Here is a 19356-nt window from a genome sequence, read left to right as displayed (position 1 = left end):
AAGTCTATACGTATTATTTTTAAGTGGCTACCATGTCTTGTGAACATATTAATTTTCCAGTAACATGATTTACAGTTCAAGAGTATGTTTAAGTTTTGTGTACCGTAGGTTTACTGGTAGGGGATAGTAGTTTGTCATTTGACAAGAAGTTTAGACCTGGAAATATGAAAACGGAATAAAGATGTCCGCATTTAACATGATGGCATCACAGTAAAGACATCACACTAATAGAATTTTTCATACAGTATTATTTCATTTTAGTGTGTTCAGTAACTAAAAAAACAACAGGTTTTGAAAGCAAAATTTTGTTGATTTTACCTATATTGTATGCGGTAGATGTTTTCAATAAGTATCCAAAATATGTTTGTTTTTCCAGATCAAGATCAAAGTCACGGAAAAGATATACTCCTATATCATCAAAAGATGTTTTAGCAAAAATACGACTATCTCGACATAAACTTGAAAGGTAAATATTGAATAAAGAAAAGAAATACAGCCAAGTTATTAAGTACCCCTCTTTCATATACTGTAAATCTAAAAGATAATCCACAAAATTAACTTTGGTTACCATAGCAGAAGGGGCCTCCGTGGTTAAGGTCGGTAACTCCTAATCACTTGCCCCTCATCGATGTGGGTTCAAGCCTCACTCGGGGCATTGAATTCTCCATGTGAGGAAGCCATCCAGCTGGCTTATGGAAGGTCGGTGGTTCTACCCAAGTGCCCGCCCGTGATGAAATAATGATGGAGGAGCACCTTGGGTCTTCCTCCACCATCAAAGCTGCAAAGTGGCAGTATGACCTATAGTGGTGTTGATGCGACGTTAAACCCAACAAAACCATAGCAGAAACCATATTCTTATTCTCATATTTCTTTGTTCTTAACACCCTTTGTCAATATTTTAAATAAATTGTTTACTGTATGTTAAGTGCATATTTTCACATTTAGCACTCTTCATATCTCAAATGAAAGTGAATGTCTGTTTAATTGTTACTTTTTACTTTTCAGATTTTCTAAGAACTCCTCAGGAAAAGTAACTAATGTTTCTATTTTCAGATGGTGCCATATGCCTTTTTTCAGAGACACAGTTGTTGGTTGTTTTGTAAGAATTGGTATAGGCAATCATGATAGCAGACCTGTATATAGAGTAAGTGTTCATAGATGTTGTCAGTCACCTTAGCAGACCTCTTTGTACTTATTTGATGTACATAAAACAGAATGTTTGATTTCATGAAATCCAGGTAAAAGTAGGTACTAGGTTATTTTTGGTAAGAACTAGGTCAAGTGAGTGATACAGGATCTTCATGGCCCATTTTGTTAAATACTTTCATATTGAAGAAGAAAGAGGACCACCTTGGTAGCCTAGTTACAGGGCGCCCTTTCTAATGCGGGAGATCATGGGTCTATTCCTGGCTGCATAGTACCGAAGCTGTTAAGAATTGGTACTCGTAGCTTCCTTGCTTAGCGCTCAGAATTTTTAAATGATAGTTTTAGGACTAGTCAGCCCAGTGTCGGTGTAATGTGACTGGATGGGAAAGCATGTCTATGTGTATGGCATAATTTTCCATTGAGGCAGCACTTAAAGTTGGGCATTCTGCTCACTGCTACAAGTAGACACTATCATTTATATGACTGAAAAATTGTTTAAAAAAAGATACAAAACAAATTTATAAAAACAATAAATCATATATTGCTAACAGGGATCTAAAACTATATAATGGGTCTTTTTGTTCCTTAAATAAATTTCTTATTAGATAATATGAAAAATGAAAATGTCATTCAAAAGTTGCATAGATACGATTGGGCACCTTTGAAAAAGTTGTGGAAAAAGCTTCTAAAGCATGTGACAGTTAACGTTTTAATATAATTTTGAATACCAACTGTGTGTGGCAAGAAGATGTTCAGAAAATCATATCTTATGGCATAACAGTATTCGCTATTTAATGATTATTTTGGTATAAGACATCATTTATTTGTTTGAAGTATCTTACCTGAGATTGTAGATATTTCAGTTTAGTACTTTTCACAAAATTCTACTTTCAGGTGGCAGAAATTGTGGATGTGGTAGAAACAGCAAAAATATATCAGTTAGGGAGTACAAGAACAAATAAAGGCTTAAAATTAAGGTTAGAACTTAAGTTTTAACCATTTTTGATGTTTCACATGACTTCGTATACATGTATGCATTTACTATCTGATGTCACATGTAGTTTAGGTAGGGAAGAGTGGTATCTTAGGAACTGAGACCGATATCAAGGACTCATTACCTCTGCTAATTATTGCCATTCCACTTCTGAAATACTTTAGTTCTAAGTCTAAGTATTTAAGTTTATGTATTTTAAAAAAGGAATTACATGTACTAGTGAAAATTAGTAAGCATTTAGTCTTGGAAAACACTATGCAGTTGGAGCAGAATTAAAGATAAGATTTGGAAGTGGTGGTCTAAATGTTTTCTTGTTGAGAAATAATATATGTAATTTCTTTTAAATATCTAAACTCTAAAATGTTGAATACTCTTGGTGAAGAATTAGTATTCATGGATTTCATTGCTGTGTTAATTTAGGATTTCATTATTGTGTAAATTCATGATTTCATTGTTTTTAGCTCACATGTCACTTTGTGACAAGGTGAGCTTTTGTGATCGTGCAGCGTCCATTCTGTCCGTCCGTGCGTAAACTTTTGCTTGTGACCACTCTAGAGGTCACATTTTTCATGGGATCTTTATGAAAGTTGGTCAGAATGTTCATCTTGATGATATCTAGGTCAAGTTTGAAACTGGGTCACGTGCGGTCCAAAACTTGGTCAGTAGGTCTAAAAATAGAAAAACCTTATGACCTCTCTAGAGGCCATACTTTTCAATGGATCTTCATGAAAGTTGGTCAGAATGTTCATCTTGATGATATCTAGGTCAAGTTTGAAACTGGGTCATGTGCCATCAAAAACTAGGTCAGTAGATCAAATAATAAAAAAACCTTGTGACCTCGCTAGAGGCCATATTTTTCATGGGATCTGTATGAAAGTTGGTCTAAATGTTTATCTTGATGATATCTAGGTCAAGTTTGAAACTGGGTCAACTGCGATTAAAAACTAGGTTAGTAGGTCTAAAAATAGAAAAACCTTGTGACCTCTCTAGAAGCCATACTTGTGAAGCGATCTTCATGAAAATTGGTCAGAATGTTCACCTTGATGATATCTAGGTCAAGTATAAAACTGGGTCACGTGCCATCAATAACTAGGTCAGTAGGTCAAATAATACAAAAACCTTTTGACCTCTCTAGAGGCCATATTTTTCATGGGTTCTATATGAAAGCTGGTCTGAATGTTCATCATGATGATATCTAGGTCAAGTACAAAACTGGGTCAGCTGTGGTCAAAAACTAGGTCAGTAGGTCTAAAAATAGAAAAACCTTGTGACCTCTCTAGAGGCCATACTTTTGAATGGATCTTCATGAAAATTGGTCAGAATGTTCACCTTGATGATATCTAGGTCAAGTTTGAAACTGGGTCATGTGCCATCAATAACTAGGTCAGTAGATCAAATAATAAAAAAACCTTGTGACCTCTCTAGAGGCAATATTTTTCATGGGATCTGTATGAAGGTTGGTCTGAATGTTCATCTTGATAATATCAAGGTCAAGTTCTACACTGGGTTAACTGTGGTCAAAAACTAGGTCAGTAGGTCTAAAAATAGAAAAACCTTGTGACCTCTCTAGAGGCCATACTTTTGAATGGATCTTCATGAAAATTGGTCAGAATGTTCACCTTGATGATATCTAGGTCAAGTTCGAAACTCGGCATGTGTCATCAATAACTAGGTCAGTAGGTCAAATAATAAAAAACCTTGTGACTTCCTAGAGGCCATATTTTTCATTGGGACTTCATGAAAATTGGTCAGAATTTTTAATCCCCCGCCGTGGCGGAGGGATTATAGGAATGGTCTGCGTCCGTCCTTCAGTCCGTAACAAAATCGTGTCCGGTCCATATCTCCTAAACCCCTTGAAGGATTTTCATGAAACTTGGGTCAAATGATCACCTCATCAAGACGATGTGCAGAACCCATGAGTCAGCCTTGTCGGTTCAAGGTCAAGGTCACAACTCAAGGTCAAAGGTTTGAGCCTGCCATTTTGTGTCGCTCTATATCTCCTAAACCCCTTGAAGGAATTTTATAAAACTTGGGTCAAATGATCACCTCATCAAGACGATGTGCAGAACCCATGAGTCAGCCATGCCGGCTCAAGGTCAAGGTCACAACTCAAGGTCAAAGGTTTGAGCCTTCCATTTTGTGTCGCTCTATATCTCTTAAATCCCTTGAAGGAATTTTATAAAACTTTGGTCAAACGATCACCTCATCAAGGCGATGTGCAGATCTTATAAGTCAGCCTTGTTGGCTCAAGGTCAAGGTCACAATTGAAGGTCAAAGGTTTGAGCCTTCCATTTCGTGTCTGCTCTATATCTCCTAAACCCCTTGAAGGAATTTTATAAAACTTGGGTCAAATGATTACCTCATCAGAACGATGTGCAGAAATTATGAGTCAACCATGCCAGCTCAAGGTCAAGGTCACAACTAAGGGTCGAAGGTTTGAGCCTTCCATTTGGTGTCCACTCTGTATCTCCTTAACCCCTTGAAGGATTTTCATCAAACTTGGGTCAAATGATCACCTCATCAAGAACTCATGAGTCAGCCATGTCAACTCAAGGTCAAGGTCACAACTGTAGGTCAAAGGTTTCAGCTCTGTATCTTCTAAACCCCTTGAAGGATTTTCATGAAACTTTGGTCAAATGATCACCTCATCAAGACGTTGTGCAGAATTCATGAGTCAGCCATGTCAGTTCATGGTCAAGGTCACAACTGAAGGTCAAAGGTTTCAGCTCTGTATCTCCTAAACCCCTTGAAGGATTTTCATCAAACTTGGGTCATATGATCGCCTCATCAAGAACTCATGAGTCAGCCATGTCAACTCAAGGTCAAGGTCACAACTGAAGGTCAAAGGTTTCAGCTCTGTATCTCCTAAACCCCTTGAAGGATTTTTATGAAACTTTGGTCTAATGATCACCTCATCAAGACGTTGTGCAGAATTCATAAGTCAGCCATGTCAGTTCAAGGTCAAGGTCACAGCTAAAATCAAAGCTTTTACCCTTTCACTATCCATAGCAGTGGCGGGGGATTTAGCTGTCTTTCAGACTGCCTTGTTATCTTGATGACATCTAGGTCAGGTTCAAAACTGGGTCACATGAGCTCAAAAACTAGGTCACTGTGTCAAATAATAGAAAAAACGACGTCATACTCAGTTCAAAACTGGGTCATGTGGGGACAGGTGAGCGATTCAGGACCATCATAGTCCTCTTGTTTAGCTCACCTGAACCAAAGGCTCATGGTGAGCTTTTGTGACCGCTCAATGTCCGTCATCCGTAGTGTGTCGTGTGTCCGTCAACATTTTCTAAAAAAAAATCTTCTTGAAAACCACTGGGCAGAAAACTTCACAGGAATGATCCTTGGGTGGCCCCCTTTCAAAATTATTCAAAGAATTGAATTCCATGCAGAATTCTGGTTGCAATGGCAGCCGAAAGGAAAAAACTTCTTGTCCAAATCCGCAAGGTCCTCTATGAAGATTATTCAAATTGTGCCCCTGGGATAAAAAGAGGCTTCGCCGTGGGGGTCACAAGTTTTACATAGACTTATATAGGAAAAAACTTCAAAAATCTTCTTGTCCAAAACTGCAAGGCATAGAGCCTCAATACTTAGCGTGTGGAATCATCTAATGGTCCTCTATGAAGATTATTCAAATTATGCACCTGGGGTGAAAAGAGGCCCTCGCCCCGGGGGTCACGAGTTTTACATAGACTTATATAGGAAAAAACTTTAAAAATCTTCTTGTCCAAAACTGCAAGGCATAGAGCCTCAATACTTAGCATGTGTCATCATCAAAATGGTCCTCTATGAAGATTGTTCAAATTAGGCCCCTAGGGTGAAAAGAGGCCCCACCCCGGGGGTCACAAATGTTACATAGACTTATAGGAAAACACTTCAAAAATCTTCTTGTCTGAAACCACAAAACCTAGGCTTTTGATATTTAGTATGTTGCATTACCTAGTGGTCCTCTACCAAAATTGTTCATATTATGTCTCTGGGGTGAACAGAGGCCCTGCCCTGGGGGTCCCAAGTTTTACATAGACTTTTATAGGAAAAACACTTTAAAAATCTGCTTGTCTGAAAGTTCAAGGCCTAGGCCTTTGAAATCTGGTATGTAGCATTACCTAGTGGATCTAACAAGACTGTTCAAATTATGCACCTGCGGTGAAAAGAGGCCCTGCCCCAGGGGTCACTTGTTATATGAGTTATATAGGGATAAATACTTCAAAAATTATCAGATGATATTTCCTAGACTGTTTAATTATAATTACCTGCAAGCGATTAGGGGTCACTTGACTGTGACCTTGATCTACTGACCTACTTTCTTGTTTTTAGCTCGACTATTCAAACAATAGTCTAGCTATTCTACTCACCCTGGCGTCGGCGTCGGTGTCGGCATCGGCGTCACACCTTGGTTAAGTTTTTGCATGCAAGTACATACAGCTATCATTTAAAGGCTTATAGCTTTGAAACTTAATTATTCTTTTTCTAGGTCAATTACCAACCTCACTGGGTCAAGTTCCATAACTCTAACATGTATTTTGAGCAAATTATGTCCCCTTTTGGACTTAGAAAATTCTGGTTAAAGTTTTACATGCAAGTCTCTATCTCCAAAACTAATGCAGATATTGAATTGAAACTTCACATGTGTCTTCGGGGTTATAAAACTAGTTGATAGCACCAAGTCCCATAACTTTGACCTTCATTTTGGCCAAATTATGCCCCCTTTTGGACTTAGAAAATTCTGGTTAAAGTTTTGCGTGCAAGTACATACAGCTATTACCAAAAGGCATATAGCTTTGAAACTTATTTATTCTTTTTCTAGGTCAATTACCAACCTCACTGGGTCAAGTTCCATAACTCTAACATGTATTTTGAGCAAATTATGCCCCCTTTTGGACTAAGAAAATTCTGGTTAAAGTTTTACATGCAAGTTACTATCTCCAAAACTAATGCAGATATATGGTATTGAAACTTAACATTTTTCTTCGGGGTTATAAAACTGGTTGATAGCATCAAGTCCCATAACTCTGATATGCATTTTGGTCAAATTATGTCCCCTTTTGAACTTAAAACTCTTTTCATATTTAACATTTTTGGTAATAATTTCCTGCTTCTGTGACAATATTTCGAATAGTCGAGCTTGGCTGTCTTACGGACAGCTCTTGTTTAAGATACAGTCTTGAAATTTGGATGACATGTACAGTTTTGCACACCGATCTTAAAATTGACTTTCAGTAACCATGAATGTGACCTACTTTCTAATATTTTAGCAGTTTGCCATTTTAAACATATGGCTCATATTACTCAGGTGAGCGATTCAGGTTCATCATGACCCTCTTGTATGAAATTAAATTCTAAAAAAAAACAAATAAAAGTCTTAATCACTTCATGAAAAGCATTTTAAAAAATTAATTTCACTGATTCATTTACCAGTGGAATAGCCTTTTTTTAAAAACCTTCAAAATTAATGCTTTCAAAATTGAATGATTTTAAGGTAATACCATTATATCAACAAATTAGTAAGAACCATCATTGATGTACCAATGAATTAGTTCATTATTCTTCCTTATACAGACACGGAGCATCAGAACGGGTATACAGATTAGAATTTGTATCTAATCAAGACTTCACCGAGTCAGAATTTTTCAAATGGAAAGAGGCAGTGATGTTAGGAGGTGCGATGCTGCCTTCAACAGATGATGTCCAGAAAAAACTCAAAGATATTCAATCAGCTCACCAGTTTAAATTTAAAGATGCAGATATTGAAAAGGTTAGTTGTTCTTATTAATTGCATACAGTTAAACCTCTGTAAATGACACCTCCTGGGCTCTGCATTACAATCACCTCTCAAGTAAGGGATTTATTCCAGGAGAAAAAAGGTGTTAGTATGTTAACTCCTGTAGAGCGGCATGGTTCTCATCAACAGACAGATTTCAGTGTTTCAGATGGGGTTGCACTTTACTGCTCGAGTCATTGACTAGTTCAAATTGAGAATGAAATGAAATGCAAATGAAAATGTAAGGACTAGTTTATGTTGGAATTGGTAAGACTGCTAATATACACTGAATTATTTATGTGTGTTTAGAATGTTTTCACTGTAAAATCTGCTCGCGAAAGTTATCAGTTTGGTGTGCAAGGTTTGTTATGACTAGTTATTCAAGTCATTTATGGTAACTGCAGTATGTTTAAAGATTGTTTTACTGATGTGTTTATACTTTATTTCAGATTGTAGCAGAGAAACAAAGATTTAAAAAGAATCCTCATAATTATGCATTAAAGAAAACAGATTTACTCAAGCAAAGGGTGAGTAAACAATAACTTGCTTTCTGATAGTGTAGCCTGCTCTGTGAGCTAAGTGGGTAAAGCACAAGATTAGAAGTTGGATACTGTAAAGTCATTAATACTTGTGTGGGTCTAATTTTTGTGGATTTCGTGGTTGAATCGGTCAACAAAATTAAACCCAAATAAACAAGTAAAATTTCCCGTTATTTTATATTCATAATTTCATATTTATAGATTTGTATACCTGTGAAATAGCTGTGTTTGGCCAAAACCACAAAGGTTTTGCCCACAAAATTGAATGATTTCACAGTACTCAGGTGAGGGGATTGTTCTCAATGATGATGTAATAAAAGTCTAAAGTCATTTGCCTTCTGGTCTGATTTAAGGAGGGGGCCTCCGTGGCCGAGTGGTTAAGGTCGCTGATTTCAAATCACTTGGCCCTCATTGATGTGGGTTCGAGCCTCACTCGAGGCATTGAATTCTTCATGTGAGGAAGCCATCCAGCTGGCTTACGGAAGGTCGGTGGTTCTACCCAGGTGCTCGTTCATGATGAAATAATGCACGGAGGGGCACCTGGGGTCTTCCTCCACCATCAAAGCTGGAAAGTCGCCATATGACCTATAAATGTGTCGATGTGACGTTAAACCCAACAAATGAATAAATATATTGAACTTGGGAAGTTTGGAACCTGGAAAGTTCAGACATGCTTGTAGAAAGAAGTCAGTACTGGAGTTTTTTTTTTACTGTGGGTACAAAACTAAAATACTAGTGAGAATCAGCATTCTAAACTAATACAGTTGATTAATATGGTTAATTCTCTCTTAATTAACAACAACTTTGTTGGTTTGCTGTATAGGAGGAGGCAGTGTTGAAAGGTGACCATGAAATGACGATGAAATTCCAACAAGAGCTTGACAGTCTCGAGGAACGTGCAGAAGATCTCGACAAACAGAGGAGTCAAAGTATCAGTTCTATCAGGTATATATATGTTAAAATATAAAGCAAAAGGAAAAAAAAACCTCACAAATGGTATCTGATCTACAGTAATGCAACTTAGGTGCTTGTTATGGTGACTTTGGTAAATGGGATTGTTGTTTATAGAGTTCTCATAGTAAATTTGATGCAGGTCTATTGCCTTTTGTAAAATGATATTACAAAACTTAACTTGTGTTGTGGTTATTGTTTATGCATATGGAAAGATTAAAACTGTTCTGCTGCTTAATGAATAAAGATCGACTTTCAAATGATTGTATCCATTTGCAGTTACATAAACCAGCGTAACAGGTTACGTAATCAGATAGAAAAAGAGGAGGCTATGAAACAAGAATTCCAGGCCATGAAGGGGGCAGCTGCTGATCCATTCACTAGACGTCATAGTAGACCTACACTAGTCACTAAGGTTAGTCTGTCAAGTATGTTCAAAGCAGGGTGTTGTAGGAAGTGTAGAATTAAATGCTGATGTTTTGCAAGGAAATGAGAGCAGATTTATTAATAGACATAATTTGTTTAACTGCTGCACATTCCCCTGTGTGAGAATGTCAGTTACATCCAGTAGATAAAATGGTACTTCTTAAGCCATTGAATTCAATCATTTATCGTCAATATGGATTCTTGTCTTGTGGTGGGAGTAGGGACAAGTTATTTAAAAGTTTAAGGTCAGTTACCATTTGTAAAATAAAAACTGTTGAAAAAAGATACTGAACCTAACGAGATTTTATATATTCTATATAAAAGAATATATATCATTTAATATTGTTCTTGTAATAAGAGAAATACGATATGCTGTGTTCAGTTATTTGTGTAGCAACAAAATGTTCATTTGTGTCTACAGTCACGAGATCCAGCAGTCTTGAATCAAGTTGATGAAGCAAAGAAGAAAGAGATGGAAGAACAGAGAAAGAAACTTGTTGAACAGAACATAGGACAAAATATGGTAGGTATTTACACATGTTCTCATTCTTCTTTCATACAAAAACATTCCTTACTTAGTGAAAAATTGATGATTGAAGGATGAATTTTAACTTTATAAAATTGACTTACCTTGTTTGATGTGACTGTAACATTACACCATTATAACAAGTTTACTAATTTTAAAAATCAACATTTTACATGTGTATTTCAAAAAGGCAAAGTGAAGGTAGGTTAAATTGGGGAAATGACAGATTACACTGTCATTATTTGTTTAGATTAAGTTTTAGTTTGTAAAGCCCTTGCTACATCAATCATGATGTGAGCCACGCCATGAGAAAACCAACATAGTGGGTTTGCGACCAGCATGGATCCAGACCAGCCTGCGCATTTGCGCAGTCCGGTCAGGATCCATGCTGTTCGCTTTCAAAGCCTATAGTAATTAGAGAAATTGTTAGCGAACAGCATGGATCCTGACCAGACTGCGCGGATGCGCAGGCTGGTCTGGATCCATGCTGGACACAATGCCACTATGTTGGTTTTCTCATGGCGCGGCTCATGTGTTGATGTATTTACCAAGAGAATTCATTGTGGCATGTGATCAGTGACATTACAACTTACCTTCAGCTGTGTAATATTCCATTAAATTTTATAGAAATGATCCATATTTAGCATTTCATTTATTTTAGCCTTTAGCCTGTTGGTAGCAAGTGATTTTGCCTTTGCGACCAGTGCAGACCAAGATCAGCCTGCACATCTGTGTGAGGCTGATCATTTTCTGCACTATCCAATCAGTAAATTTTCATTGAACATCCCTTTGAATAATAAATGGTACTGTCCAGATTGAAAGATGGACAAGTCCATTATAGTAATTTAGCAGAATAGTTGCAGATTAAGAATTTATTCATGTATAAATGTCTTATCAGAAGCATTTATTAGATACTTAACATATATGGATACTTCTATCATTTGCATGTTCTTAATGGAACTGCATGATTTCTTTTTCAGGCAGCATTAAATAAAGAAAAGAAAAATGACTCATTGGTAAATATTTTGACTTTTAATATTTCATTATCATATTCATAATGCAACCATAAATTTCAAACTTGAAGAAAACATCTTCATGCAAGTTTAGTTTAATATGTTTTATGTTTATTACTTGCTTGTAATATTAGTGAATGGTAAAAATTTGATATCTTCTGTACATGATCAGAGGATCTCTGTGGTTGAGTGGTTAAGGTAGCTGACTTCAAATCACGAGCCCCACACTGATGTGGGTTTGAAACCTCTCTGAGGGTGTAGAATATTTTATGTGCTGAAGCCATCTAGGGATTTAAATTTTACTACAATTTTGTGTAGCCGTAACCGGTATTGAAATCCCAGCCTCTATATCAGGACAGTAATTATGTCTCCCACCACACAGTGGTGTGGGAGACATATTGATTTACTCCTGTCTGTGTGTGTGGCTGTCAGTCTATCTTGTCTGTGACAAATCTTGCCTGCACTCTAAGTCGAACATTTCTCATCTGATCTTCACCAAACTTAAACAAAATGTGTTTGCCAATAAGTCCTTGGCCAAGTTCGATAACTAGCCAAATCGGCCTAGGCACTTTATAATTATGGCTCTTGAAACTTGTTTTTTGATAATCAAAGCACTGAAAGTCTGATAAGGCAGTTGAGGTCTTGGTGCATGGTTGACTCATATACTACTATTCAGCTGATTAGGCAGTTGTGGGAGACATGCACTTTTCTCAAAAGCAGCTCTAGTTATTTTAAGTGTTCATGTTACTTTCATTATATTTTGTACAGTGACAACGTTTATATAAGATTTATTTATGTATGAGTTTATGAATTAAATACAGGGTTTATATAACTGTTGTATGTATGGGAATTGGTACAAGTAAACTCGTGTTGCATTAATGTATATGAGACGTACTGCATATAGGGTTTATATAATAGATGTATGTGTGAGCATTGGAGCAACAAGTAGATTATTCATGTTGCAGATGTTTAGCAATTCAAAGACAGTAGAAAAAAAGATCTCAGAAGATCCATTTGCCGATCATGATTTTGAAATAAAGATCGATATGGATCTATCAACTACAAGTAAGTAGTATTTTTATGATACACAATTACCTCCCCTGTAAAATTGATCCTGTCTTACTATTTCAGAGTTTTCTCTGTTTACAAAAACTGCTTCTTGAGAGATATGAAACACTTTGAGATTAATAGATAGTAAGCTACTTAATTTCTCCGTGATACATGCATGTGTAATTATTAAAAATGTTTTATCATAGAGGTGCGCGGTATTACCGGTATACCGGTAACCGTGGTACCATCTTCCCGTGGTACGATACTGCGGTACCATCGGGGAATACCGGTATTTTTTCAACATTATCCCTACTTCTGTTTATTTTTAATTTACATTGTCTATGTAGCCTTCCGTAACAGCAATTGACACCATGCATGATTTTCCGATTTATATCTCTGGAATTCCCATGCTACTATTATTAGTTTTCAAAAATAACCACCCAATGGTGCAATTGAACATGTATGATCGACCGCGTGATCCCCAATCAAAACCTTCGAAAATCTCTAGATTATTCCGTATAGATGGATGACGTCATGGTCGCACTTGTTTTTACTTTGAGTCTGGTAAATTCGGCGAGTCCCGACTTCTTGTTTAAATGATGATAGTTTAAAATATCCAAGTATGTATTTGCACGTATTAAAAAAGAAATAAATAGTATGGAAAATGTTGAGTCGAAATTTATTATTTTTTGTTTGAAAACGATCTGACGAAGCCTTCATAAACGTTACTGGTTTATCAAACGGGTGCACGAATCGAACTTCAAACAAGCGCGACCTATATACATGTGACCCAGTGCTTCCCCAGAGACAATATGGCGTCTTCCGACGAATACACGCTGGTAAAAAATACTAAGGGTCATTAATCTAACTAGTCATTTAGTCAAGTTAATATTCCAGTGTATCTTTTTCTTTAATTCTAGTCAAGTAACTAGTCTCGTTGTTGCTCATAATAAATTAGGTATTTCTGAGAGTTTTTCAATATTTTTATGACCACTACCATAGCTGTAAGTCTTACGATAAACATGGTGGTATACCGTGGTATATACCGCGGTAATTAGGAAAAAACCGCGGTATACCGTGGTATTTTTTTCAAGGCGGTACCCAGCCCTATTTTATCATGTATAATAATTTCATTCAGATACTTTACTTACCTGTGTATAAATCCAACAAGCTTTTGACAAAAACAGCAGATATATTATAGAAGTAGTAGTTAATTTTTGACTGACAGGTGACATCCGAAATGAGGTGTAGACATATCCAACTTCTTCCATGTACAAGTGTACAGTGGCTTGTGATTCCCAACAGTATATTTTGGAATGTGAATTTCACTCACAATCACAAAGCATGGTAGATTGAAAATATGACTGGCTATTTTTTCAATTTTTATGAAGTCTTACCTGTAAAATGTTCCTGCAACTATTTGTTTCGTGTTGGTAGTTACTTGCAGAGAACAGGTTTGTACTGGTACAGAATCCAGGAACACTGGTTAGGCTAACTGCTCGCTGTAACATAACTGAAATAGTGTTGAAAAACGGTGTTAAATCCAAAACAAATAAACAAATTTGTTCAGTGCTTGAGCTATTAAGTTTTCATGTATTTTGCATTCATTTTATTTTGGCTAATCTTTGTAGAACCTAAATTGCCACCACCATAAAAATGCGAAATATAGTGTTGGCGAACATTTCTAAGGTTACAGCATCTGTATGTAATGCACTTTAGTTAAGATAATACTGTTGGCAGCCCTGTTGGTGTTTTATACTCGGTAAACTTTGTTGTCTCAGTTTTATAGACCAGTTTTCTGTACACATCCCTTGTAGTGGAGCTCTAAGAAGAAGCAGACTGTTAAAAAGCGTTGTCTTCTCAGAAAAAAAAGAGAGACACAATCCCATTAGTTGAGTAGGAAGAGCTCAAGACAGAATCAAGTGAGTAAGAGCTTGATTTCAGGTTCAGCATATATTCACTGTGATGATTTGCCAGAAGACATTGTGTCGTAAGTCATTCTCTGGAAGTTGTCAGTTACTTGAAGAGAACAAGTTTGTACCAAGAACATTGGTTAGGTTAACTGACAGTCATAACATAACTGAAATACTGTAGAAAAATAGTGTTAATCCCAATCATTTGAAAGAAACAAAATGATTAAGATGTTACTTTTGTTATTTCAGATACTGCAGTAGTAGTACAAAATCGACCAACACCTCAGTTTAAACCAGGAGCCCCACGACGGTCACTCAACCTAGACGAGTATAAAAAGATGAAAGGACTTATTTAGCGTAAGAGGGAGCGAGTGGGGAGATGCTTGAGTTGTGATCTGGTTAGAACAGACTCTGGGGGAGAGGGTGAGAGAAAGTAGGGAGAGAGAGAATTTTTAGCTCATCTAGGGGAGCTGTGATCACCTTCTGTCCGTTAGACCTATCACCGTATTATAAATATGAGTGGGTTTTTTTTTTCCCATTTTGTTCACTGAAAGACAGTATTGCAAAAATCTAAGAGGGTTTGACATTATGTTTGTAAACTTTTCCTTATATGAAATCAGGAATCAAAGCTGATTTCTTCCAACTTTTGAAATTTATTTGATTTAAGCAAATAAGATTTTGGTGTATTTAGCTTTAAACCTAAAAGCTGGCCGTTATACTGAAGAAGTTCCAAATGTTTTATCTCGAACTTTCAGTATTTGAAATTTCTGTCATATTGTTTTTTATAATTTTTGATGTAAGTATGTACTCTGGTGAGCATGTTAGGACCTTCATGTCATTGTAAATTCCCTCATTTTGTTACATTTTTACACCAGTCAGAATGGCATTATAGATGTGGCAGTAATGCCTGTTGTAAAATATATGGGAGATATATTGTATATGTTAACCTAGCTTGCCTAATGTGAGACAAGACAGGTTGAAAAAAAAACATTTTTTAGCGATTTTGTTTTACATAGGTATTGTATGATGTCATATGGAGGTGAATTTTGCTTATTTTGGTGAACATGATTAGACTCATATGAAATATAACATATCATTGCAATACATTTTTGCTTACTACTTGATGTAGGTTTATTTCTTAGCATTATTATCAGGGTTTCTTATTAACATAGTGGGCTTTTTTCTTAAGATTTTGGAGACAGTTTAGCACTGACATGAAATTTTCTTGGGTATGGTTCGGGAATTTTCAGCAGAAGTTTGGAGAAAAATTTGGAATATGACAAAAATGATCTGCCATGAAATGAGCAGAAAAGCTCTGTTAACAACTCTTCCGATTTGTATGGATATATTGTATGAAAACATATGAACATTTAAATGTTTTAGTAGTGTTATGCTATCTGGTTTACATTGTGAACTTGCAACTGCTGTGCTGCTGAAACTGTTTCTGTTATCATGTTTTTATTGTACTGTGAATGATATCTTGGGAAATAAATTCCTGACTGACATTTTAATTTAGATTATGTTTTTAATACTTTCTCAGCAAGTTTGACTACCTGTTAACTTAACAGGGAATTTTGACAACCAATCCAGGTTCTACTAGTAAATCTATTGTTTTGCGTAACATTTTTATGTCACTTCATTTTTCTGTCTCTATCTTTGTTTTCTGTGGGAATAGTAACTTGTGCTTTGTTAGTATAAATTCTTGCAAAATTGTATGAAATAGGATTATTTAACACAACTTTTCTTTACTGTAATGCTGTGCACAGTTGGCAATATATGTACAGTATAACTGTAAAGGCCAGTAAGGGGTAAACACCTGTCTACAAAGATTTACAGTTTCTTTCCCATTAGATAGAATTCTGAAGTCTAAGTTGATTAACTTCTCTAGAGCATCAAACCTCTTTACATTGAACACGTTTTTAGTCTTCCCATTGGTGTTTACTGCAGGGAGGTCGGCCTGTATATTTCAAAGCTTGCACAATATGAAAGTGAGTTTTTGGCCTTTGTCACAAAGTCTGTAGAAAGACTTAGAATATGTTATTTATGTATCATGTTGTCCATAACTCTTACAAAGAAAGTGATTTTTGAAAGGCTTCTTTTTGCAGTAGTAGTTTTATTAGCTCACCTGTCACATAGTGACAGGGTGAGCTTTTGTGATCGCCCTTCGTCCGTCGTCCGTCCACAATTTCTTGTCTGCATGATAGTGGTTTCATTTATGATTTTATTTGCACACAACTTGTATCACCATAAGATCTTGGTTCCTTTCTTGAACTGGCCAGATTCCATTATGGGTGTCAGAGTTATGGCCCCTGAAAGGGCCAAAATTAGCTATTTTGACCTTGTCTGCACAATAGCAGCTTCATTTATGATTTGAATTTAATCAAACTTGCACAAAACTTGTGTTACCATAAGATCTCGTTTCCTTTCTTGAACCAGCCAGATTCCATTATGGGTTCCAGAGTTATGGCCCCTGATAGGGCCAGAATTAGCTATTTTGACCTTGTCTGCACAATAGCAGCTTCATTTATGATTTAAATTTAATCAAACTTGCACAAAACTTGAATCACCATAAGATCTCAGTTCCTTTCTTGGACCGGCCAGATCCCATAATGGGTTCCAGAGTTATGGCCCCTGAAAGGGCCAAAATTAGCTATTTTGACCTTGTCTGCACAATAGCAGCTTCATTTATGATTTGATATTAACCAAAGTTGCACACAATTTGTATCACCACAAGATCTTGCTTCCTTTCTTCAACTGGCCAGATTCCATCATGGGTTCCAGAGTTATGACCCCTTAAAGGTCCAAAGTTGGCTATTTTGGCTTTTGGAGCCATATAGAGACTTCATTTATGGTTTTATTTGATACAAACTTCCAAAATATCTTCAACAACAATAAATCTTGGATTCCATGACAAATCAGATCCAATCGTAGGTTCCAGAGTTATTTTATATCTGATTACCTCCCCTGATTTTAATCAAAATGGATTTATATCAGTAAGTACTTATAGGACTTATTTGAAATTTCATTATTGTTATTAGTTGGACTGAGACAATCGGGGTAGATAACTATGAACTGATTTTATGTCAAATTACCTCCCTTTATTTCAAATTAAAATGGGTATATCTCCATAACTAATGAAGATACTGATCTGAAATTTCATTGATGTCAACAGATTTATTTTGCAGATCCTTCTTTTGTTCACTTACAACATTTTTTTTAATTACTTCCCTTTTACGTTACTATAAATAGCTTATTTTTAGTAACTTTTTTATTATTGGCCGTAGGGAAAAACCGAGACCACTTTTCTGTGGTGCAACATGGATGGTACCTCCAATTATTAGGTGTATTTTGACATATTTATACCTTGTAAGAATTTTTTTTTTTTGGTTAAATTTCTTCTCTTTGTTGTTCCTGTCCTTTGGACTTAGATATTTTTTCTGAGGACCTTCTTATCCTCAAGTGCAATGATAACAGGTGAGCGATATAGGGCCATTATGGCCCTCTTGTTCAGCTGTTGCATTTTATCTAAGACACATGTACATTTCAGCGGATACTCACCAATGTAACTTTCAGCTGGCTTTTTGCTCTTATTTTGGTAAAAACTTTAGTCAGGTTGACCTTATGTCTTCCAGATCAAACTTCCAAAATTTCTTTGTAGAAATGTTTCATATGATATTATTAAATCTTAAGTATATTTTCAAGAGACTGTCAAAAATCCATTTTTTTCATCTCAATATAATGAAAACCAAACATCTTAATTTAGATCTTTTCTTCTACACACAAAGATTTTTCAGATATATGTTAGAACTGGAGAATTAATGGATCAGAATATTTTAATGAAAGATTAAGTTTTCTAGTTTCAGCCTTTAAATTATTTTGAATGTATAGTGTAAATAGAGAATATGTGCAGAGTGGTCTAATTTGCTCACGTATCTTAACACTTTAACTGTACTGTAATCATATGAAGAAAGTGCTATTTTTTCACCTCGGTTATTGAATACACTATACAATGCATATATGTTTTCACATGTATTTTTCACTTGTATTGTGTAGCTGGGTAGATGTATAGTAGGAGTTGTAATCCACAGGGGCCAGTATAAAATTAAAAAGTATTAATTATATAGTTCATTTAGGCCATTCTCACATAAAAGACTGATACTGACCCCTGTGGTTTAATCTGTTGTGTCTTAGTTTTTTGTAGGTTACTTATAATAGACTGTGTACCATTCATTTCTCTTTTCACATTTCTTCCAAGTTCTATACTAGGAGATAGTATACCTCTGTGTAGTAAAATTACTACAAAGGCAAAGAATACACTGTTTGTCTGCTATTTTATATTATGTGACAATTTTCTCCATCTTTTTACATAGCTGTTAATTTATTAAAGCATTGCTGGTTTACCGATTGCCAAAAATCCTTCTCATCTACACAAAGAGTTTATGTCATCTTTGTATTCACTATGTTGCAGCAAGTACAAGGAATATAATTACCACATATCGAGGGATAAGTTGACAGTGTCTTTGTTCCCAACATGAGCAAAATTCTTCTCTTTGTACACATAAAAATAAAATATTTTATGAACAAGTTTTGCCTTTGATCTTTCTGTTTATGCCATAAAGATTTTGCATGTAAAATGATATTAGAATCTGTATGCAGTTTGTATAAGTCAAACCTAGGTAGACAGTCCATGCATGGTTAGCCCAAACGTATTAAATTAAATGAAGCTTTTTAAAGAAATAACCCCTGATAAATGCAGAGACATGTGAAAAGTGGCTTCTTCATAGAAAATACATGAACATGAACATAAAGGTAAATAGTTGACACTAGTCAGTTCAGTATAAAAACGATATATGAGCTATGACTTCAAGTGCAACTTGCAGGCTCAGATCAGGGTGAATGCAGAGGGGGGGTTGAGATCATGCAGCAGCCCACCCAAGTCGGTGACGAAGTGGTAACATTTTGTGTAGAAATTTGAAAAACTATTTAGTGGTTTTGAAAATATGCCTATATATATTTCTTATCCAGGCATAA

General features: G+C 35.9%; 1 protein-coding gene across 1 annotated transcript in view; it reads left to right on the top strand.

The window, feature by feature from the left end:
• Positions 1 to 18909, top strand: part of LOC123526864 (RNA polymerase-associated protein RTF1 homolog) — a 29391-nt gene extending 10482 nt beyond the window's left edge. The window contains exons 7-17 of the mRNA XM_045306116.2: positions 377 to 466; positions 1054 to 1144; positions 2041 to 2123; positions 7706 to 7901; positions 8357 to 8434; positions 9270 to 9391; positions 9677 to 9812; positions 10245 to 10346; positions 11330 to 11365; positions 12328 to 12427; positions 14575 to 18909. Coding sequence (XP_045162051.1) covers positions 377 to 466; positions 1054 to 1144; positions 2041 to 2123; positions 7706 to 7901; positions 8357 to 8434; positions 9270 to 9391; positions 9677 to 9812; positions 10245 to 10346; positions 11330 to 11365; positions 12328 to 12427; positions 14575 to 14681 — 1141 coding nt within the window. The 3' untranslated portion in view covers positions 14682 to 18909. The remainder of the gene's footprint in view (positions 1 to 376; positions 467 to 1053; positions 1145 to 2040; positions 2124 to 7705; positions 7902 to 8356; positions 8435 to 9269; positions 9392 to 9676; positions 9813 to 10244; positions 10347 to 11329; positions 11366 to 12327; positions 12428 to 14574) is intronic.
• The last annotated feature ends 447 nt before the right edge of the window (positions 18910 to 19356 follow it).

This window comes from Mercenaria mercenaria, chromosome 1 (genome assembly GCF_021730395.1).
Source record: "Mercenaria mercenaria strain notata chromosome 1, MADL_Memer_1, whole genome shotgun sequence".
In the NCBI taxonomy this organism is placed as follows: domain Eukaryota; kingdom Metazoa; phylum Mollusca; class Bivalvia; order Venerida; family Veneridae; genus Mercenaria; species Mercenaria mercenaria.
This window is presented reverse-complemented; position numbering and strand designations above follow the sequence as displayed.